The following is a 23819-nucleotide window of genomic DNA, read 5'->3' as shown; positions in this document are numbered from 1 at the left end:
TTCACACCCTGCTACACAAACAAAAATCAAGTAAATTTGCCCATTTCCTCCAAATATGACTAGCATGCTTATGGTAGACAGTGGGACACAAGCTGCCCAGCCCAGCTCACTGCAGCCCCAGGCATCCTTACCTCCGGAGCAGCAGCTTGGGGTGGTTCTTGCTCTCCAGATTTTTGTCTATGAGGTCGGCCAAGAGCTGTTTGAGGACATCAGTGGCGTACTCCAGCTTGCTCTGCAGCACGGTCATGATCAGCGAGGCCACATTACCACGGTCCCGCATGGAGAAGCTGCGCTGGGACTCCAGCGTGCGGATGAAGGACAGCAGGAAAACCTTGTTATTGATGAGCTGGGCAAAGAGCTTCAGGCCTTTCTCCACACGTTCTTGCCTATAGCCAGGGACCTGCACAAGAAGAAAGGGAGTTTATACCTTTTCCTCACTACCCACTGTCAGACCTCCCCAAATGGGTCACGCGCCCTTTGCTACCTCTCTGCCCTCAACCCTCCAGCTCCTCCAACTCTACACTTTAACATCAAACAGAAGTCAGTTCTGAGACAGGGAAAAAGGAAAAGCTGCTTCAAACAGCAGAGACAATTAAAAAAAAAAAAAAATCTTGCATCTAGCAGGCAGGTGAGTTGTTCTTTCTGCATCACAGTATAGTCCTGTAAAAAGGAAGAGAGTCCATACGTCATCTAACGATTTGCCACCTCCTAGCCACAGCCAGATGACTTGCCAATCCTGCGTTTCCCTCTCTGAACAGTACACCAGAAAGAGATTGCTAGTGCCTAGACGTGGTACCATACCATGTTATATTTTTATTGTAGTCAGACTGAAGTCTCACTCTATCTTCACCTAAAACCTTTTTTGATCCCTGCAAGAAACCTGCTTACAGAGATTTGGCGTTCAGCATTAAGAAGCTAGGAGAGGCAGCAAGGAAGTGAATGGGGAAGAGATCCTGGGGTCAGGTTTTGAGGAGATGAAGAGATGCAGTGAGGCAGTGGCTGAGATGGTGATCATGCAGCTGGGCCTTGGTTTGAAGAACTAGGTAGACAAAAGTGTGAGAGGACACCCTGAGTTGGGACCTGTCTTGGAGGTCCCACTGCAGTAGGACCCTTGGGCTTGGGAGGTGAAATGATTTGGAGATAGAATGGTTGATAAGTCTTTAATATAATATATTTCTCAGTTGTGAGAGGCTGCTGAACTTGTTTTTATTATAGAACAATTTAGGACCTCAACACCAGACCCTGGACTCTGCAGTCTACAGTGGGCTTTACCCTTTCCAGTCCTTCTGGCTCTAGATGAGAATGGAGCCTAAATAGAGAACTCCAAACTCATTCTTCCATGTTGCCAAAGCCGTTCCAGCCCTTGAAAAAGCTTCCCTGGAAGCTGGAGGGTCTCAACACAGAGAAACACATGTCACTGAGGCATGTATGTATTAATAACCCACCAGATTTGGCACTTTAATCCAAAACAAGTAGGTAGGCTTTGATGACCAAGTAATGCAAGGCCCCTTAAAGAGTCATTACTTTTTCATTCTGGAAATTAGAGCTCTTAACTCTTTTTGTATACCGCAAATAAATTACTTAGTAAATAGCTTGAGACAACCAACCAACCAACCACTACCACCCACCCCACCAATAATTATTTTTAACTCACTTGCTTGAACATTTAATATTGTCTATCCCTGGGTTATTATGGAGAATTCAAAAAAATAGCAAGAAAAGTATTTTGTACTGCATCTGGAAGCAGTCAATTAGCAAATGAACCAGAAATAAGTAGACCTGCTCACTGCAGGATCTATGCTGGGGTTTTTTGCAATAAATAGCAACTCCTTCTAGGTGCTACAGAGAAGGGAGCAGAATGGGAAGTGCCTTCCCTGATACGTTAGTAGCCAGAGAAGTTGACACTGAAAGAGCCGTTGAAGCTTTACAGAGGATTAAGGAAAAAAAAAAAGATGAATGAAATGAAAGGAAGACAAGATCAAAGGTGGCAGATTGAAACATCAGCTCTGTGTCTCTCTGTATATATCTATGTATGGGAGCATCCATGCTAAAACCTCTATAGGGGTCAGATGCTATTCTGTGGTCAGTTGACTGAGGTTAATGAATATAGGGATTGAAATTGGCTCTGGGTATAATGAAAGTGTTTGTGTGTATGTATACATATGTGAGAGAGAGATACATCACCCCTCCTCTCATGCTCATCTGCTGAAGCTGCTGAGCTACTCTTCCTGAAGGAAAGCAGCTCGAGGCCACTCTACCTGTACCCCAAAGGCAAATATATACAGTAGTCAATGCGTAACTCAGCCTCCTACCCAATCCCACAAGTCCTCCTTGTTGGCAGACCAGGTTTTTTAATGGTTCTCTCCATATAGTTTGATGAATTTTGGCTCTCCTGAAGGAAAGGAGCAAAGATGAGCGGACACCTCTGATTACACAGCCAGCCAAGCATGGTGTTGCCTGCGCCAGCTCCTGCTCCTCCTTTCTGCCAACTAACCCCAGTCTTGGCCTCCAGCAATCTCACCAGCCCGTGCCAGAGCATCTCTGAAGCTCAGAGCTTGCCAAAGACTTTGCAGAGAGCTCAGCCAATGACCTCCCTGGCCTTGGCCATGGTGTATCCCCTGCTTCCCTGGCCCAGGTATCCCTAGAGTGAAGACTGTCCATCTGCCAAAGCCTGAAGCAGTTTTGCAGCATGGGCAGACCTCACCTGGGGTCTCCTCAAACTCCTTCTCTCCAGTGAGGTAATACAGGCTGTGTGTAGACCCCAACAGCGCTGGGCAAAGCCTGGCTGTCCTCCCACCGCTGTGGTCAAGAGAGTTGGGGTGGAGGAGGCAGATGTGGGCAGAGTATGGGCAGACTGATGCTGTGGGTTTCTGACCTCGCTGCAAACCGCAGAGCGCGGCAAAGGTGAACCTCCTTCAGTGACTGCAGGTTATTTCTATAGGTGTTGCCACAAAAAAAGGCCTCTAGGTAGTGTGGGTGTCATGCAAAGCTGGAGTGACACAGGCAAGTATGTGGCTCTGCCATGCAACTGTTTTTCCTGGCTCCTGCAGAGCAGTAACTAATAAATCCAGTCTAAAAAACAAACTCCAGCAGGATGAAGACCAAGGAGAAGATTAATAGAGTAGACCTAATGCACACAGATCTATGAGACTTTTACAAATAGATGAGTGATCAAACAGAATTTAACATCTAAGATAGAGGCAATCATCTTCCCTTTTCAACCTGGATTTTTAATGAGGTGCTGTTTCGTCCCTGGTAGGACACAGCATTGTAAGCCATCACGTCCCCAACACTGACACAACATCTCTTGCATTCGGGACAGAACAGGGAGGCATAAGAGGATCCAGAAGCAGGAGATATTGGTTTCTTACCTCCAGATCCCTCAGGACTGGATGATCTTCAATGCCAGGGAAAAGCACCCTCATGGTATAGGTTCGGTAATCGAGGAAAGGGATCCCGGCTCCATCCAAATCGCTTGTCAGCTCGTGAATATCTGTCTGTAGCTCTGCAAAGGCTGACACAAAAAGGGAACAACTCATGTAGCAATGACAGTCCAGATCAACCTTAGCATGATGGGAAAGGCCCTCAGACCCATGTGTATGAGACTAAGGTACAAGTGGAGAAGTAACAAGTGGAGAGGAAGAAGGTGGTGGACAAGAGCAGTCTCACCTTTCTTATAACACAGGCTCTCTCTGGACTGTGAGTTAGCAAATGCAGTTAGGACAGGGTGGAGGAAGGCTGGACTCAGGGAAAATAGGCAAAGTCAGACTAGATCTAGGCTTGAGCATGCCCACAGGGTTCAACATTCCTTTTGCTTGTGATATTTTGGCTCAAAGCTTTGTGGCTGGATGCCTCTCTTCTACCAACAGTGACACAGTGTCAGCCTTCCTTCCTCATCCTACCTTCTTTGCACTCCAGTGCCACTCTGGACTCCAAGTTGTCCATCTGCATCTGCAGACGCTTGAGGGTGAGGTCGCTTTCTCTGGATTTGCGCTTGTACGCAATCAACACAGCCACGATGAAGATGATGAGCAGGCCGCCGGCCACCGCAATGCTGACAATAGCTGGCAAGCTGAGAGGGCTGTCTGGAGAGATGTAGACCATCCCTGGGGAGAACTCCATCCCTCCTACACGAGCCTAGAAGGAAGGCAGGAAAGAAACTGTCAAACAAGCCGGAGCACAGAGGAACTTCATCATCTCCCTGACTAAGGCTGAATGATGAGTTCCCTTGTCTCCCAAGCTAAACGGATCATGAAATACTTGGAGAGAGAACAGCTTAAAAACACCTGAAATGTCATATAGAAGCACCTCTGTTGACAGAGTGACCATGAACCCAACCAACAAAGGACTTGTGGTGAGACAAATCTCACCAGTCCCAATGCCATGGCTACATATCGGTTTGGACTTCATTCTGGGTTTTCCATTCCCTGTCCCGAGCAGCTATGTTGTGCTGGACTGCCCTGATGACACTTAGTCCCAAAATGTACAGAGGACACACAGCTCATGGTTATGGTCTGATGGGTCCTAACCTCACAATAGGCCAGGGGACATCTGACGCAGACAGCTAGCACAGCAGCAGTCAGTACAGTGGGAATGCAGAAATCAGAGTCACAATTTGCTTTTGACTCTTCAGCTGGATAAAACTGTATCTGGAAGCCACTGGGATAGGAAAAAAAAACCAAACACAAAACCCACAGAGCCTGGCCCATGCTCTTTACAGCCCCTCTCGCGGGCAGGGTGACTGCAGATGCTCACCAGGGGGACAGGGAGCTGAACGCAGCTTTCTGCTCTCCGTGCATTCCCAGAGGTTCCCAGGGCTGCTGCCAGCCTCTGGAACAAGCTGCTGTGTGAGGACTTTGCTTTTAACAGCCAGAAAGAAACCCTGCAAGCGGTACTGCTGCAAGCCCAACAAAACGCTCTGCTGAAGCAAGTCTGTTTGTTGGGAGCCCATTTTTACAATACGAACACCTCTCCCAACAGTAATCCCACAGGGTACTACTTGCTCAAGGCTACTGTAAGGTTGTTCACGGCTATTTGTAGAGTAGGAGAAGTTTGAGTGGCAGGGGGGAAAACACTGCTGACTAGCCTGAGGCATAAAAAGAAGGCTTCTAGGACTGTGCTGTGGTAGGGAAACACTGGTTATAGATCAACATAGAGCTAGGAAGATGCCATGCACAGAGCTTGAAGGATCGTGATGTGGTGATGAGCTCCATCACTTCAAACCAGCTGAGCTTTGTCATGGAGAGGAACAGCAGGCCTGGCACAAAGTGCAAAGTCTTGCTGCCAGGCAGAAATGCAATCAAGATCCCAGGGCCACGTGCTCCCCCTCCCACTGAACTGGGACCATTACAGCATGTAATTGAACCTTTTTCTTCCTTCTTTATGAGGAGCTCTCCCTCACCTTTCCAGCTCCCACAGCAGCTAGTAAAAACATCCCCCACATCCCAGCCTGGTGGCTAGCCTTGTGCTTCATCCCACTGGCTCTCAGTTAATCAGTCTGTCTCCAGCTTGCCTGCATACTCATTAATCCCAGGCCTCCCATGCCTCAGCTCAGGCACCTACTCGGGTTTCCTCTCTTGGTTGCAGGAGGAAGGAACCAGCCCCAGGAGGAAGGGTTGGAGCCAGCAGAAGAGGCTGCGAAGCAGAATCATGAATTAATGGAAAGTTTTCCAGCTGCTCTCGCTCCTCACCACCACAGCTCTTGCTGGGGACATGATCTCTGTGACACCATCATCTCCTAGAAATTATTCTGGCCCAGTTACAACCTCTAAGAAGATGTCTGTTTTGCTCTAACACCAGCTGTAGGCTGTTCCTCAGTGGGTGCCCACCAAAGCCACTTAGCTGTAACCTTTACGTCTTGGACAGGACAAAAGTGAATGTTTGGAAATATCTAAATTCCATCCACAAAGTCCTCTCATGCTATTTTGGGATGGGCTCTAGAGAGATAACGATGTCCACAACGAGAAACAAAATGAAACCTATGCTCATCTGTCCAGGTAATACACTTTCAAGATGACCATTCCTGTAGGATGACATTGATGACTTGTAGAGCATCTTCAGTGGCCAAGGAACAACCTAGCACCCCTGTAAGTTGAGGATGCAGCAGTAACTGGTTTTCCCATCTATTTCAGGATACAAGGCCCAACTCACTCATAAAATCTGCATGGGTCAGAGGTTTAGTATTGGTATGGGGCATGTTCAACTGAGAAGATAAACTACCAAATTCACATGCTAATCTGTGCACTGAACATTGTTGCCTTTTGCCCCAGACTACTGCCCCAAATCCTCCCAGCAAAATTTGCTCACCAGCTCGCACAATTTCCTTCCTGTTACAGCGGATCAATAAATAGATGCATTATATTTCATTTCTGTTTCCAAGAGTGGCCCTTTTCCTCCAAGCCCTGCAGTTAGGTGAGTCCATTCAAGGAGCATCAGACTCAAATCAAACAACCCCATCCCAATCCCCAGTGCAGGTCCGTCCTCAAAGCTCGCAGAACAGCCTGACTCCATGGGTGGGATTCCCCTCACCAAACATTCAATGTGTACACCTGAGTTAGACATTACAGCATGCTTTCACAGTCAATACAGAGAAGAAACACTTTTAGAATGTGATTCATGTGAGCTGCTTTTGATACCTGCTTTGATATTAGGATGAGACGTTTTATTCAGTAGAAATTCCCATTTCTCTCCATTAAATATAAGGGGATCTAGACTCTTAAAGGTAGGAGTCTAACAAAGTTAGCCCCAGTGCATTCCTCTCTAAAGGTGGTTTCAACACTGGGAAGGTCTCACAGTTCACGAATCAAACTGCCATGATCTGAGGGAATCTGTCTCTTGAAGAAGAAAGCCTGCAAGGCTGCAGTATTATTGTGAGCATTTAAAAGAAAAACAAGCAAATATGTAGATATAGCCCTACTTTGTTTCTTGGGCCACTGAGTGTTTCTGAAGGAAGCTATTTACACCTTCCAGAAGACTGAACATGAGCCCTCCATATTACCAGACAACAGTAAGGCCACCTGTTAAGCCTATTAAACGTGAATTTGTTCTAAATGGCACTATGGCAGATCCCAGTTTTCTCCAGAAAAGTCTTAGGGACCACCTGTAGCAGTTCGGGAGTTCCTGTTCTGCAAAACTTGACTGTGGTAGTGTCTTCCCTAATGCAAGTTTGCCCTGGCCAAATGTAAGTGTCTACCTCAGGATGAGATGAATTGTGCCCTGAATTTCAATTGCTATATTTGACCATCTCTCCATTAACTGTACAAAAAGTCTAGTGTGACTTTCCATATGTAAGTGCCTACATTAGATACCAGCAACCCTTCAGATATACTCCACTTCTTTACTGCAGACCTTCTCTAATATAGTTACTTGTGGATCTTCCTCATGTCTCTTTCTTTTCCTTGGAAAAGAGCTTACCTCTGAGTTTTAGTCAAACTTTTTTAACCATTGCTCATGCCTTTTAGTTCTTTTCTATTTTTTCAAATATTTAACTCTGTCATCGTACAAAAGATAGCTGAACTAGATCAAAAACATGTTGACATCAATGTGTGTCATTGTCACTGTTCCTTCCCTTAGAAATAATCTCAGTGTTGCAGTGGTTGATTTACTCCCATGGTCCCCTCTCAGATCTAGGCCACTTCACTTTGCAAGAAAGGGTTTGTTCAGCAATTTACTCAAGGTCACACAATAAATTGTTGGCAGAAACAGGAAGAGAACCTGGGACAGCTACCTGTCAATTATCCTGACCATCAAAGTGACATTCATGTGAAACATGGGGATACATTTTGTACCAGCCCAAGCAACAGAGATGTTGTGCCATGCTGGAGGAGGCATTTCCCAGCCCAGCTGTCCCCCTGTTAAGTTCCAGATGCAAAGTCCATCCTTGAGCACTGGCCACCATCACAGGTGACCTTCTGTATTTGGTTCCCAGCCCAGACGCTGTCAAAGCATTGCCTCAGTGTTGGCAGTTGAACGAGATATCTGTAACTTGCCCCTAATACTGATGCTCATTAACAGGCTTCAATGTGATCATCTTCCCATGTTTCCAGCAGCATCTCTTGTTTGATCAGCATCCTCAAAAAGGGATTATTTTTTTTCTCTATGGCTTCGCTTAAGCTGTCCCAAGCTGCAGGAGCAGGGGAGTCTTCCCAATTAGTAAGACCTGACCAGATGTTCATCCTCCCTGATCCCCAGGGGTTGATTATTGCTCACCTGACTTTGAGTGTTCTCTCTCTAGGATTGGCTTTGTCCATCTCTGACTAACCATATGTTTAATTATATTCATGAAAATGACAGGGAACATATATTGCCTTGTTCAAAAGCTTCGGTATTCCCATAGAGAAAATCTCTCCCTTCATTATTGCTCCTCTTGGAGTGTCTTAATGTGCTTTACAACGAATCGAGAGCCACGGTATATTTGCATGGCTGAAAAGGATTATTACCTCTATTTTCCAGACGACAAACTTTGGCACAGAGAAGTTAAGTAACCAGTTTGAGGTATCCCTGCAGCAGTCACAAATGAGACCCAATATGGTCACCATAAACTCTATTTTCTAAAAGTCCCCAGAAAACTCTCTTTTCAAAGAGCCATGCAGCGTGTCTCCATCAACCTCTATGAGTCTCACTGCATTGAAATAAATAAATATGTGACAGATACAGCTTTGGGAGGGCAACAGAGAGGTGAAAAAAAAGTTGATCACAGGGAATGAGAAACATTGATCATCTGTATGTCTGATGTCAGTTGTTAGCTTTAGTTGTGTTTCCACCCACAGCTCCGTACAACTCAGATGAGTTTGCTGATGTGCTGTTTATCAAGCAACAGCACTGAGGAATGCAAATTACTGAGAGGAAAGTAAAGAAGGTGTGAATAAATCAATGGTGAGAGGAGGAGAAGCTCCCTCTGATGTAATCACTAGGTCCATTTTTCACAGGTTCCAGGAAGGATATGCAGGAGCATACTAAGTTCTATAGATGTCAAAACCTCAAAGTCCAGTCACACTATTGTCCATATCCTGGGTTCTTTTTCTCCTATGTGAAGGCAAATTTTAGCCACCAGCACGTTAGTAATTGCTGGGGACTGTGCTGAATTTGACAAAGTATGTCACGTAGGAAACACGTTACATATATGAACTTACATGACCATCTAGGGTTCATACAGACAAAAGCAGAAGAGAGGCAAACTTTCCTAAAGGTTCTTGATTATGAAAGGTTTCTCACTGTCCACAAAGGTCTCCAGGTTACTCTTCTGCTCTTCTACTTCTCCAAACTACTCTTGATTGGGATATTATAACAAGAAGGGGCCCTGATGTTTATGGGATCTACAGAAGGCAAATGGGGATGCACTCCTGGGTGATCTCTGCCAGCTCTTCAGCATTGGTGTGCCCTCTCAACCCACCCACAGAGGGAAGGCTGAGGATTAAGCACCACTTACCATCACCTTGTGCCGTCCGATGAGGTTTGGGGACTCACACAGTAGCTGCGCATCTGATACGGTCACTGCACAGGGCTTCTCACCAACCAAAACCGTATAGTTCAGCTTGGCATTCCCTCCTGCCACTGGTGGGATCAGGTTCTTGCCCTAGATAGAAAGGAATATCACCACCCCCCCCAAAAAAACCATGTCAGGAAAGAGTTTGCCTTCCATCTCTAGTTTGCTTCTGTGACACAAGATTTAACATTGCACTTGACATTTGTGGTTCACCATTAGCTAACACAGAGAGGAAAAGCCAATTTAGAAAGTCATGCAGAGGACAGCGTGGATGGCTACAGACTGTCATCAGTCAAAACAGTCTGTTCTGTTCCCCTCTCTCTGGAACTAAATGAGAAATGTTGCATATAAGTCTTGCACAAGCAGATCCTCACAAAACTTATTCAGGCCAAACATGCAAAAAGGTATTCTGCAGGCACAATCATTTCTTTGCACGTGTACCACTTAAAAGTGCTGATATGGAAATGCTCAATCATAAAATTCCTTCTCTGTATTGCTGTCCAGATTACAGAAATGACAAAGGACTGGTGTTGGATTTAACCAGGGGTGAGAGGAAGCTCTTGAAAACCCAAGAAATACACTTAGGTATTTAATTGCCAGCCCTGTTGCAGTGGTAGAAAACGTTCTTCTCCAGCAAACAGCAGTGGGTACAAATTTAGGCTGCACATAGGTAGCTGCAGCAGGAGTTTATATTTTTTAGTTATGGGTATTGGCAGATGCTGAGCAGTGATTTGTGCTTGCAGATGGTGACTCTGATATGATAAGATACGGTAGGTGCAACGAGTGAAGGAAATTTCTGGGATGCAATTGGGATGCCACTGTGATTTGTGGGGTGCTGGCAGACACAAAGAGGCAATGGGTGGCAAGTGTTTGTCCTTCCTCATCCAGTCCTTGGTCCCCATCTCACCTTCAGTATGATGGGACTTCCTGGCTTCAGCTCCAGGATCCCCGAGGGATTGAAAACCTCAAAGATTGGGTTTGGGTAGTACGTGAAGTTGGTTTTGTTGAGAATCAGCAGAGACTGCACGTTGTCAAGAATGAAGCCAAACTCCTCTGGACGCTCGGCAAGCTCAGACTGGTGATTGGGGTCAACAGCCAGTGCTGGAGCCTGGCAGGTCATCTCTGTGCTGTTCTGCACCTCGCAGTTCTGGAAAAAGAAACCCAACACAAGGAGAGTTTATGGAAAATTCCCTCAGCCCTCTTGGTGGGCAGATGATACCTCCCAGTGAAATGCTAGCCTACCTACTGCCAGAGGACAGGGAGGAGCAGACTTCCTTGGTCATCGTGAGACAGGCTGGTGTTCCACTGCTTCAAAACATACCCCAACCCCATCACGCAATCAAGGCTGGGAAGGGATTAGGAAAGTTTTTCTGGGGCAGGTGTGTGGAGCAGTTTGCACTGCAATTGGGCATCCTGTGCTTCTTCCCTGAAGTGGCTCAGCCTCTGGGGTTGCCAGAATCAGCATCTTCCCCTAACCTATTTCCTTCTGGAAACAGAAATTTCTTCCTTTTTTTTTGTACAGCAGAGACTAGTCAAAGCCTCACTACCACCCTGCAATTAGCTCTCACACTCTGGGGAATCACTCCAAAAGTGTATGTCCGGTGCATGCTCAGTTGTGCCCAGGATTCCTGTTTGACCATCAGGTTACCTGAAATGAAGCCCAGGAAGCTGGAGTGGTGAAGACAGCTGGGTAGGTCTCAGGAAACCCTGAAGTTGGCTTCCAGCCCTGTCAAAACCCTGTTTCTTTTGTGTATTTGAGAAATGGGTAATAGATTGTGAAAGGCGTTTTATCCTGACTCCCATTTTAAACAACTAGGAATTAGATATCTGGTTGTCCTTCAGGATCTGAGCCTTCATCTTTCTATGTTGTGGTTGCTAGCACAATGCATCCTGGTCTCACCAGGAACCAACAGGCTCTGTGGGGAAACAGCACCAGCTCTGTGGGATCCCGGCTGTGCTTGGTATGAGAATCTTCTCCAAACTACTCTGATATCTCCAGCATTGACAGCAAACTCATTATCACAGCTAGCGTAGCTCAAGTCTTAATGTTGCTTTGGCTCAAATCAATAGAGAGGTAAGTGACCTGGACCAGCCAGTTTTATATTGTAAATTCAGATGTTCTTTGCTGTAACAGCTCTTACAAGGAAGAAAAGGCACCAGAGTACTTCCCAGCACAAAACTGATGGGCAGTTCTACATAAGCATGTTTGAGATGATGAATAGGCATCATCATCTGTACAACGGCATGATTGTTTGAGACCACTGTGTCAGACAAGAGCTGGAATCTGCTGGAAGAATAAGATGAAGTTATGCAGGCTTCTAATTCTGCAGGAAAACTAGGTGAGTGTTTGGCTGTGCTGTACCAAGAAATACAACATACCACCCAACCATACCTATGAATATGCATAATCAGTCAGACCAGGGCTTTCCCAGAGTTCATGAAGGACTGGAAGATTGCCAGTCAAGATCCACATCAGACCAAGAAACTAATCTCAACAGCTATTTCCTGAATCTGGTGAGGTGTGAGAGGTGACAAAATTGCTTTGGATTTGGGTTTATGAAGGGAGACATCAGTTCATGGCAGAGCTGGGATAAGACCAAAATTTAGGTGTCTCAATCTGAAAATTGCAGATGCAAATTAATCTACCCCATGTTCCCGCATTTTCTTTTTGGATCTACCACAGTTTCACCACTGCTCATGTGGCAGTAGATTATTTTAATGTCCACAAAGTGTTTTGAGAACCTTGGGTGGAAAGCCCATGGATTAATCTTAAAACCTGAGAAATGCAGAGGATCTGGTCTTTCTGCCCCCACCCCAATTAGTCCCTCTGCATTTTTTGCTTTTGGAGCTGCTTCTTCTAGGATGCTTTTTCACGCGTTGTCCCAAGAAGTGCCCATACACAGACACCACCTTTTCAGACGCTGTTGCATGGCCCCATCGTCCAACTTACTGGAGGTACCAGCAGATGCTTCCTGCTCCTCAGTTTCCTCATTGGAGGTGCTAAATTCACACCTTTTATAACTCTATCAGGAGCTGCTCAGCAGCTACTGGCAATTGGCTCTTTCCAAGTGAATTGTCCTCCCAGATCTTGGTAAAGCTCTGCTGTTCTCTACAGAGCTACGTCTGATTCCTCAGTGGTCACTGAGAGTTGAATTAGGCTGTAAATCTAGCTGGTTAAACCTGGATACACAAGAGCAGGACCCCAAATAGTCCGGGGAGTGGGCACAGTAGTACCAAAGAGTATTATTCACAGTCCCTTCTGATACCAGCACGCTCAGCTAATAACCTGAATTTGGGTCTACTTAGGCATGGGCATGGCTGATAAATAATGTAGGTCGTACATGGGCCAAGAGAGAGGACAGATATCCCTGAGCCAACAGAAGAAACAGGCTCAGGAGCTGAACAATCTTTCATGATGCCTCTCTCTGGTCCCTCTTTGGTCCAGTGCTCCGTCACGGAGAGAGGATGGGGTGATCTTTCTGAAAGCAAGTCATCCCCTCTTTTCTGGATGCAATAGGAGATTTCAACCTCCAGAGCTGCTTGCCAGACCCTATCACGACCTCGGACATGTACCCTCCTGTGATCCCCAGCTCAGCAGCCATACTCACGTTGACGTGTTCCTTTCCACCGTGCTTTGCCCGGATCTGAGGGTTTTGGATCAGGTCTAGGTGAGTTCCCCACACTGCAATGGGTGTGTTGCCGCTAGAGAAGAAGAAATGAAAGAAGTGCGTGAACCCAGCTACAGATATCAGGACTGACTGCACCAGCAATGGGTGATCTGTATTCCTAAATGTTGATTGCAAAGTGTCTGACCACACCTCACAGTCCCATAGGAAGGGAAAACAAAACAAAACAAAACAAATAAATTTTCCTTCATTCATAAGGTGAGAAAGAAGTAAACCCCACATCCTTGCTAAAACTGTCACATCAAGCAGCATCTGGGTGTTTTTCATTGTTAAGATGCAGCAATCACAAGCTTCGGTAATGAGAAAAGTGGGAAATTTAACAGGGGCTCTTCAGAATGGTCCACAGACTATATCTCTTATATCACTTAAGGAAGGGAGCCCAAAAAAATCCTCATAGATACTGTCCTGTGCAAGCAGCTCTTGAGGATTCAGTGCTACCTTGGTCGAGGGCTGTAGTCCTATCTTGCATATTAAACCTGCTATAAAAACATCACCCTGAATAAGATGTCACCTCAGTGAACCCACTTCAGCGCTGCCAGGAACCTGGGCCTGCAGCATCTGGTAGAAACAAAGTGTTCAGCCTTGGTGCGCACAAGCCATTTGCTCGGTTTCTATTTGGTGATCCAGGCAGACAAGCTCTGCCATGTGTGTTAGATCCAACATATGACAGAATAGAGATTTCCAGTCACAGTGCCCCTTTGCTCAGGCAAGGACTGGTTTCCTGAGAAAGACGATTCATACAAGCCATGATGCTGCATTTGGTAGATTTTCTTGCTTTTATAACGTATCTCAGCCCAGCTTAAGATGGGGAGATGTAGACAGAGGCCTTCTCATTCCCTGCAGTAAGTGTCACCAGAAGGAAACAGCTTTCAGAAACACCCTTCTTTCCCTTCCCTTGCCTCCTGCAGCTGCAGCCAGCAGCACTGTTTGTGGGACTTTGGGGAGCGGAGGGGAGGGAGGAAGGAAACTGCAAAGGAACATTCCCAGGCTGCAGTAGGAGCTGATGCATGGCTTTGAACGTCGTGTTGAGGGGAAGGATTCTCCATAGACAGCTTTGGCCATCCCAAATCAAAACAGCGTTGCTCTACCAGGGTGAGCTCTCCCTTTGCAGAGCTGTGGCGGAGGCAATGGGATGCAAGGGCTGAAAGGGGAAGAGTTATCTGAGAAAGCAAACCCCTCAGCTGTCAGGGCTCACGCAGCCAGGGCAGGATGAGGAAATGTCATCAACAGACGGCCCCATCTCTGAGGGTTTCCCGGGGTGAGGAGTTCTCTCATCGGTTTCGGCACCTGCCTCCATAACTCGCCTTGGGAACTGTCCAGGCTACAATTTATTTCCTGGAGTGCTCTGGCTGAGAATGGGAGGCCATGTGGAAATCGGTGGGATTGGGAAAAGAAAGTTCAAAATCCCTTTCCTGCCTCCAGGTAAACCTACACATACATGAAAGGTGAAAGAAGTGCATTATAAATGAGAAAACACCAGAGGATAAACACACTGTAAGGAAGAAGCCTGTGTTGGCCAACAGATCTCCAGTTCTGACCTTTGTTTTCCATGTTCCTCATTTATCTTCCATTATTAATCAGATGGGGCAGGTAGGAATGAAGGCAAATATACATCTCTGCTCAGCAGTGTAGCTATGGGGTTTCAGTGAGTTGGCCGCGCCAGCTGGGACGGTGCTTCAGCCCCTCCAGTTACACCCACACTGATAAACCAAACCGTCAGGACACCAGCTCAGCCACTGGCTGGTGGCCATAGATGCTGATAAGCTGTTAGTAGTACCCCAGGCGATGCCTGGTCATGGTTCAAGGGATAGCAAGGGCCAGGGAGCACTCCCAACAAGCAGGATAGATGAAGCTAAACTTCCTTTGAAGGAGGAAAGATCATTGGTGGTATGGATGAGGGCTATGCATGCTCGCTGGCTTCAGGACCAAAGAATAGACCGGGATTAAGTACTCACTAGTTTAAACATAGCCAATGTAACCAAGAAGCCTGTAAATTTGGAGTAATGAGCCATGAGTTCTGCCAAAGAGCACTGTCACAACAATATCTTTTGGCAGGTGCTCCTGTGACAGTTGTCTGAGAGGTTCCTTATGGTCTTTCATTCAAGCAATGCCTGTACAGACTGATCCACGGTTAGGACAACATTTGACCTTGAGTTTTGCAGAGTACCTCAAGATCTTGCTCTCTGAAACCATCAGCTGAGATGGGAAATTTCTAATGGGAAATTTTATGGGGCAAAACTACATTTTGCCATTTCCATAAAATCTGCTTGGATGGTTGAGTTCTCTTGAACGCACAGGGGATCTCTTCTGAAGTCATACATCCACTTACTTATAGAAAAAATACCCTTGCCTCAAAATTCAGCTTCACATTAAGTATTGCTGATATCACCTAGGGAGACCTGGCTCACCAGAAACCAGAAGAGAAGGATATAAACTAAGTTGTTCTTTCTCCACTGTCCTGGTTCTTCTGGATTTTTGGCTGTGAGCCTTTATAATTTTTATTATCATTTATTATTATTATTATGAATCTCTGCTGATTCAAACTAGAAGGCATTTTGTATCTTTACTCAGCTGAAAGTTTTACGTGTTCCAGACATATCAAATGTGTGCGCATATGTACAGATATATGAGTCTGTGTATATATACATAAATACTTTCATTTAATCAAGCAAGTCTGTGCACACAGTTTTAAATCCATGTGTTAAAAATTCTGTATTTGGTTTGGAAACTGAGCTTGCAGGCTCAGACCGCAGTTATTAAGCACAGCCACAGCACCAGATCAGAGAGGGGCCTTTTCTCTGAAAAAAAAAGCCAAAGAAGTTGTGTTTGCTGAAGATGTGAAATCACCCCCAAAGCCTTGCAAATCAAGCAAATAAAACTGTTGCTTGCCTTTGCATGAAAACCACCAGCCATTGCCTTTTGCATCTGCAGGTGAATGCCCAGTCACGGCCACTTCTCGACCAGGTCGGATCAGAGCCCGGAGACATGCTGCTGCTCAGCAAAATAACAGAGGTGCCAAGTCTACAAGCTTTCTTAATTTAATTCTTTATTGTCCCAAAAGCTCTGAGTATAATTTTCTGTCTGCAGACTCAGATAATTGCTGGACGTAACTCAAATCAAACCCAGATCAAAAGTATTAATGGAGCCTCATAAAATTCTAGTTACCTGCCAGCCCAGTATGACTCTTTTTTTTTTTTGGCTATGGGAATAAATTAGCAGTAATCTTTTCTTTATTGTCTTGGAAAATGGCACTTGAGAAGGTTTTAAGCCAGGCTCAGTACATTCATTCACTAATTTTGCAAAGCTGGTTTAGTAGCAATCATCTATCCCTCAAAACAGCTTAGCCCCACAGCCAGGAGTGATGAATCAGAGAAGCACAGTGGATTTGCTGTAATGAATCATACCGCATAACAAATATACTGAGGAACAGCCTCCTCAGTCTATCTCCAGATCCACGTGTCTAGACTAACTTATTTCTTGCTTGATTCTCAGGACCGGAGTTGGCTGCGCTTTCATCCAGCTCTGTGTGGGGAGGCCTTACTCTAATGCTTGTCTCCGTTATGACCTGCTGGACGGAGCTCCACAACTAACAATTACAGTGCTTAAAACTGTCCCGGACACCCTGAACCACAGTGATAATCCTGGATATTGCATCTTCTCTCTCTGCACCCTCTTCCAAGGTCATGCACCTTTGGAGTGGTTCAAAAGCGCACAAGAAAGAGGATGAAAGCGGGTAGGTCTGCTTAAAATTAGGCACCTGTTAATGCTCAAGTGGATGCTTTCTGATTTCAGAGACGCTGAAAAGAGCAAAGGGTAGAGGTGGTACCTGAATGATGAGACAGGTAGAGTCCCAGTCGTCCATCCTAGCAGCTACACCCCCTGCAAGTAAGCTGGCACCCACTAAACAAGCACCTCTTCTTAATTTCCTTTATGCTGGGAGGTGGGATGGGAGATCCAAGGCAGCAAGCAATGGGATGCAGAGTGTCTGCAACCCCAGCCTGGGCAAAGCTTTGCCGATACACCCAAAGCATCTCCTTGGCTGTTTCTTCATCTCTTGCTGGCAGCTTCAGCAGAGAAACCAAGGAGCAAATGGGCTCTGGAGAACTTCTCCTCTCACCTCCCAGCCAGACCTGAGGCCAGGCGGAGGAAGGTCCCCGTGCTGCAACTTTCCTGGGGATAACAGGGGAATTCACTCTCCTAGGCTGTCAGTCTTGCACCTTTTAACCGGCACTGAACTCACTTTAATAAGGAAGGGAGTAAAGCGATTTCTCATTTCACTGATAACCTGAACTCTGACTGAAAATAAAAACCCCAAATGGAAAATCCAGACACTAAAGCTTCAAGCCCAATGTGCAAAGATTCAATCCAGCTAAATCGGTAAATTCCCTCACGGTAATTAAAAGCACTAATTGATTTGTGAAAACATCTTCCGGATGGGAGCTGAACCGGGGGGATTTACAAGCCCTGCTCCTAATCCCCAGATACTCCAATCAGTCCAGTTTGACAGGGAAGCAGAGAGCTGCCATGGCTGAACGAGGGGAGACTAAGATTTCTTATTTTGTATCTTTTCAAGGAAATACCAGAGCATTTAATGACCAATTTCTCTCTTCCCGAGGCCATTTCTGCAGGCTTCTGAGAGCATTTGGGTATCACTTTGATGCCTTCCACAACCAGGGCAAATGCTCCTCTCAGACACCTTCATGTGAACCCTCTGAATTCACCAAAGCAGCATCAATGGGATGAAGAGAAAAAGGGATGCCTAACGAGGAGGAAGGCTGTTTGATAGGGCAGGGACCAGGGCTCCCTTTGTGTTTCATCTCGGGAGACAGCCCTGGGGCTTTCAGGCATGACAGCCAAACAAGCAATGCTTAGTCCGTGAAGGCTGTGGGAAAGGTAGGAATTGCTGCTTTCAAACCCAAAGGAGATTCACTTCGCTAAGCACAGTTATGACATCTACGCCTGTGTTTAGGAGATCAGAGACTGGTCCTGCTGCCATGTAAAGCTGTGGACCCAGCCTGATGGGGCCTGAAACACAGTCATGACCAGAAGCACTAGGAATTGCAGCTTTTAGGGATACAACCGTGTAGTTTAACCAGCCCCAGTGGTCCGTAATATTACTCAGACAGGGAGCATCCTGGTGCTGGAGATAAACCCTGGGCTGCAGTAAAGAGGGAGAAAGCTTCAACACCAGGTTGGAGACTTGCTGCACCTACTTTTGTAATTAAAGCACGAAGTCTCCAAGGCAAGCTTCTGGTGAGCATTGGAAGCTGCATTTTGCTGCATTAAGCCAGGATGCTTTGCTCTGCTAGTGAAGGAGGGGTGCAGGATCATTTAGGTTTGGACTAGGTGGAATTTGTTTGGAGAAAGGACCCTGCTCCTGCCCATCCCTCCTGAGACTCTGTGGAAATTTTGTCCTGGGGTACACATGAGCACAGACACAGATTGAGCATCCAAGGTGTTACAAGGAATGCACAAGGCACTGCTGGCCTTTTGGTCTTCCCAGGAGGCAAATCTACCAGCCCTCATGGTCTTGGGCTCTGGGAAGAAGCTCTGCACAAACCTATTTCTTAGTGAACACAATGCTTGGAAAGCACTTTTCTGTACCAAGGACTGATATGAACACACCAGTGCTGCATTAGAAAACCATGGGAGGTGGTAGGGGGTGTCTATGGGATGCTTACCTGAAGATGCTCCACTCAGGCTCAATCCTGAGGATGGTTGGATCCTCTACATACTCATATTGCAACTCCTGATGTATCTTGGCCTTGTCCACTCTCACAGACACCTTCACCTTCTCAAATCCTTCATCTGAGGCAGTGGTGTTACAGACAATGTGCTTGGTGGATCTCCTGTGAGCAGAAGCAAGTAAATATAAACCAGGCACTACCACCAGCAAACCAAATGGTGCCAAAAAGAGCCTAGCTACTTACTCTTATGTCCTGTGACCTTAACCTACGCTCTGTGAAGTGGTGAAACTCACTGCTACAGGAATATGCTGTGAACAGTGTGACACATTTATGTGAGGAAGTAACATTGCCTTTTCGCTAGTTTAAATAAAACCACAAGAGCCATCATTTCTCAGGTCTCAGAGTGAAAACTGAACCCCAAGGGAAGTCCAAAACAGACCTCTCTCCAGAAGTATTTCTATGTGATTAAACACTTGATGGATGTTTCCTTCCTGCCTGCAGACATATGCAGCAGCAGCTCATAAAAAGGGGTGTTTGCACCTCAGCTTTCCAGTCTGGGATAATAAAGTTTACTTTGCATTAGGACTGTAAGCCTTGTTTAAGTGCAGCTTGCAGTGTGCCTGGGACCTTTGCATGGGAGGTGCTAATGTAGTGGGAAGCATTTTATGATTATACTCAAAGAGTATTCTGCATAAACCTTTCCTTTTGGGCAGGGCTCAAAACCAGCTCCAGGTTGGAATTTTCCAGTGGCCCTTACCTTGCAAAAGGAGGCAAAAAGCCAGGCTCCAAGCACCCTCAGCCTCATCTTATACCCCTAGAAAGGATAAAGCAGGGTGCATCCTTCCCTTGCAGCATGGCACTCACCTTCACTGACTGCACCCTCAAAATTCCCCTGAAAGACCATGCTCAATCCCTCCTAAAACTCCCCAGTCTCTTCAGTAAGCATCCTCAAGCAGCTGTGGTTCCCACTTGGCCTTTTAAATCACAAGCTGTGACTTCACCCTCCTGAATTATAGATGCTGAAACACACCACAGTCATGACAGGCAGATAAACAGGTTCCCCAGAGGCAGGAGAGGGAAGAGCATTGCCCCAGGACAGCGGTCCCAGGTCTCCTCTGAATGAGCCCTCCTTCTGCCAAGGACAGGCTGGGAGAAATGTGCCAACTTCATCTTCAGCCTCCGCTGATACTGGCAGCAAAATGTGTTGCACTGGGTAGTTTTGAGCTGCGGGAGCCCCTGGGAACATGATTCAGGCTCATTCTCACAGGGATCAGGGAACATTCAGCAGGTAACACTGACATTAAGCTTCTCTGAACTGCAATTGAACAGGAGCCAACCCAGAGCGAAAATGTTACAAATCGTCCATTTCTTAGCACTACAGGACTACTCTGGGATAAAAGGGAGGTGTTTTAATACTTAGACCCAATGTTGTCAGATCTTCTTTGTCACCTCTGTTAAAGCAGGGACATGAAAATGAATCTTTTAAACGACGTACTCCCAGAGCAAGTAGCAAAGCATAGGACCGTGGAGAATCATAGTGAAACTTGACAAGGGGCCATGGAAAAAAGCACATCAAATACCAATCAAAACAATGAAATAAATCCTATGCTCCCACCCCAAAACACACACAGTAAGGTTGCGCATGGTGCAGAATACAAAAGTCCCACTGCTGAATAGACATGGCCACAGGCAAAAGAGGCACTTGAGGGAGCGCGTCTCTGGGCTGCAGAAGAAGTCTCTTGACTATAATTGCTCACATCTTTCAGACTCAGGCATGTACAGAAGGAAGGACTCATCTATACCTGTAGAAGAGGCAGGGTTGTCGCCCAAAGGTCACGATGACATTGCTGCCCGCATTGAGGTTGTTGCCCGTAATTGTCACCTGGGTGCCACCTGACACTGGTCCCCGCTTCGGCTTGAGATCAGAGAGTGTCAGAGTCTGTGAAGGCAAAGGGTTGTGCTGAAAACACAGCAGAGGAGCATAGGTACCTTCCCTCTCTCGTTTTAGTGATGGAGAGAGGTAGGCAACCCCAGGGGTTAATCATATGTTAGCTGGACTTCAGAAGATGACCATATCCTCTGGCCAACAGAGGAGCCAAGGATGACACCAGTCCTATCATAGACACCCTGCTTGAATGTCAAGTTTGGTGGGATGAGTTCAGACCTAACCCCTAACCTCTGCAAGATAAACCAGGTCTTGAATTGGCTGATTGGATCTTAAGGGGGACTCTCCACCTCCAAATTACGGAATTCACAAGTGACGAAAATGATCGAGTCTTGAAAAGATTACTCTAAACCCTATTGATCTGAGAAGGGAACAGAACCTGCTGCATAGCTCCAGAGAGATGCCTAAAAACTCCTCCTGTGCTCATGGGCTTTTTCCCTGGGAAGGACGAGAGCTGTGGTTGAGCAGAGCATCTGAGCTCATGTCTTGCCTCTTCCACATGCCCACCGCATGACCCCAATTCTTTCTCTTTTTCTTATCAGACTTGGGTGCTGAGACAGTCTAGTACTGCAGGAGTATCCTGCACCGATACAGCACGGCGGTGCTCATGTTGAGATGTACTCTGAAATACTATGAGAAGGAGCACTGTCCAGATGAGCACCTTTTTCTTTTTTTCTGCTGATTTTCTGAGCCTCTTTTCCAAACATAACATGGTGCTGTGTTAATACATCTAAAAGGGACACAATTCCTTTAGGGGCCACAAATCTCAAACCTCTTTTTCTTACCCTCCTGCTCTCCCTTCTTCCCAAAATCAAGATAAAATACTTGTACTCCGAAGGCACAGATCACCCTGTTACCACAATGCAGAGAGGAGACATCCATTTTCAGGGAGAAATTTGGAGTTACAGTTTATTCTTTCATTTGCATTTTAATAGAAAAACTTTCCTTTCAGTCCCAAGTGAAAAGCTACTATATGCATTTAAATGAAGATTATTTTTTTTCCCCTCTTTAAGAATGATGACACAAATGCTTGAAGCTCTCCTCAGCTCCTCTGAACGAGCAGGTACATCACGCAGTCACCTTATTGAGCTTCGGAGACCATTAATCCATGTTTATAAAACTACCTGACACACATCACAGCTCCCTGTTTCACACACACAGAGCCCTCTCTGTCCCTGTCCCCCTCTGGCTAATCATTTTGAAAAACTGCGGCAAGGTTTCCACTTTGCTTTTGTTCAAAATGCAGCTACCGCTCAGAGGAAGGGCTGAACATGAAAATCAGACATACAGCTCTGTAGCAAAATGTATTGTCAGAGCTGGATGCTTCTTATGTTTAAACTTGACTGTTTTGGGCATGATGGTTTGGAAACTGTTTTTATACTTTTTCTGGGAATATTCTCTAGCAGCTATTATTGGGATAAAAGATGCAGGAAGAGTATGTGGATGCAAAAGATGCACTTCAGCGTGTAGTGCTCCTCTGTTTTTAGGGTACCACCTCAAGCTCTGATGGCAGCTCCTCTTTAATCCCTTATTGATGGCCACCCCCACCAGTGTGAACTACTGCTGACCATGATGGCTGCTGCTGGGAGGTGACCTCCCACCTGGGAGAAAACGGGTTGAGAATGGCCAACTCGGTGCACACAGCCTACACAACAGCACTGCAATAGTATCTGCTTTACAAACCATAGAGGAACATTTGAGTTAAAGACCCAGAGCCCTTGTCCCACTCCTGGATGGGTTTCCTGCCCTCTCCACAGAGGTAAATAATTAGCTGTGGCCTTTTGAGGATCCTTGCAGACCAGAACTACATCAGCAACGCTCCTTGGCAAAGCGTTGCTGTGTCTTGTGCCGATCTTACAAAAGGGTTTTTGGCTAAGCTTTCAAAGTTGCGATAAACCATTAATTATTCACAGTGGCCTTCATAAATATTGCACAGCATGTTTGCAGTAAAACTCAGCCTCCAGACTATTTACTATTTCCTTGCTGGTGAAAGGTGATGGAAAACGCAACGGGGTCTAGTGGATCTGTAACAGGCTGAAGTGGACAGTGACAATGAGGGAAAGAGGACAGGAAATCTTCTGTACTTTTCTAGGAGCTCGCCTACTTTCCTCTGCTCCCCAACCCTTTACTTTCCTCCGGTACCTCCTCCACACAGGCTGTGCACAGAGAAGCTGCCGTCAGAGCTGTGCCTAAACTGACCTCATGGCGCATGTCAAGACCTTGGTTCCCACTTAATTCCTCCTGGGAACAAGGGCAGAGCAAGATGTGACTCACACACAGCTTGTGTGCCTGGGTTTCCTTTCTATAGGTTCAACAGTAGCAGCAGGAGGGGAAAGATGGAAGGGAGACCTGTTGCAAATGCTCTGCTGGGACAAGGATTTTAGAGACAGACCCAGAAGAGGTGCAATCAGAGTAGCCCACATCACCTGCACTGAGCCATAAGATTCTCATCCAAAGCCAGAATAAAAGCAAAATTTCTTCAGCATCTGAATTGAAAAGCAAAGGGAAGGGTTTTTTTTATTGAAAGACCATGGCAATAATCATAGCAAAAAAATGAATAACTTACTTAAAAAAAATAAAAATTATTTTCATTTAGATCACCATAAATTTAATTTCAGCCTACAACCAAATGCTTTGTTTCCCTTTTGGCTTATTGTACTCTCTAATGCAATTTGCATTTTTGATCACAGATGAGTATAAAACAAACTAACAGCATTTTGAATTTAAAAGTTCTGGTTAGAAATGTGGAGAAGAACTGTTCTAGAATCTATAAACTAAGCTACCTCTTTTTTAAAACATTGAAACTAAATACTCTGTTGAGTTCAAAATATCATGCCTTCCAATTCTTGCAGGAGTGGGGAAGGCTGAACCTATTGGCCAAATTTGACCCTCTTTTGCTGCAAACCTTTTGAAAAGCAGTTTTCCAGAGGATTCACTATGCGTCAGAAAGCGACATTTATCTCTCATGTGCTGCCCTTCCTTAGTTTTCAAATATCTTCCTTCCCTTAAAGCTGCCA

General features: G+C 45.9%; 1 protein-coding gene across 3 annotated transcripts in view; it reads right to left on the bottom strand.

Annotated features, from left to right (window-relative positions):
• Positions 1 to 23819, bottom strand: part of PLXNA4 (plexin A4) — a 462053-nt gene that overhangs the window by 50635 nt on the left and 387599 nt on the right. For all 3 annotated transcript variants that reach the window (XM_030015469.2, XM_030015470.1, XM_030015471.1), the window contains 8 exons: positions 20660 to 20796; positions 18852 to 19019; positions 13093 to 13186; positions 10392 to 10631; positions 9428 to 9574; positions 3903 to 4137; positions 3372 to 3514; positions 132 to 400 (listed from right to left, as the gene is read on the bottom strand). In XM_030015469.2, coding sequence (XP_029871329.1) covers positions 132 to 400; positions 3372 to 3514; positions 3903 to 4137; positions 9428 to 9574; positions 10392 to 10631; positions 13093 to 13186; positions 18852 to 19019; positions 20660 to 20796 — 1433 coding nt within the window. The remainder of the gene's footprint in view (positions 1 to 131; positions 401 to 3371; positions 3515 to 3902; positions 4138 to 9427; positions 9575 to 10391; positions 10632 to 13092; positions 13187 to 18851; positions 19020 to 20659; positions 20797 to 23819) is intronic.

This window comes from Aquila chrysaetos, chromosome 5 (genome assembly GCF_900496995.4).
Source record: "Aquila chrysaetos chrysaetos chromosome 5, bAquChr1.4, whole genome shotgun sequence".
NCBI lineage: Eukaryota > Metazoa > Chordata > Aves > Accipitriformes > Accipitridae > Aquila > Aquila chrysaetos.
Note: the sequence above shows the minus strand (reverse complement) of the source record. Positions and strands in the feature narration are given on the sequence as shown.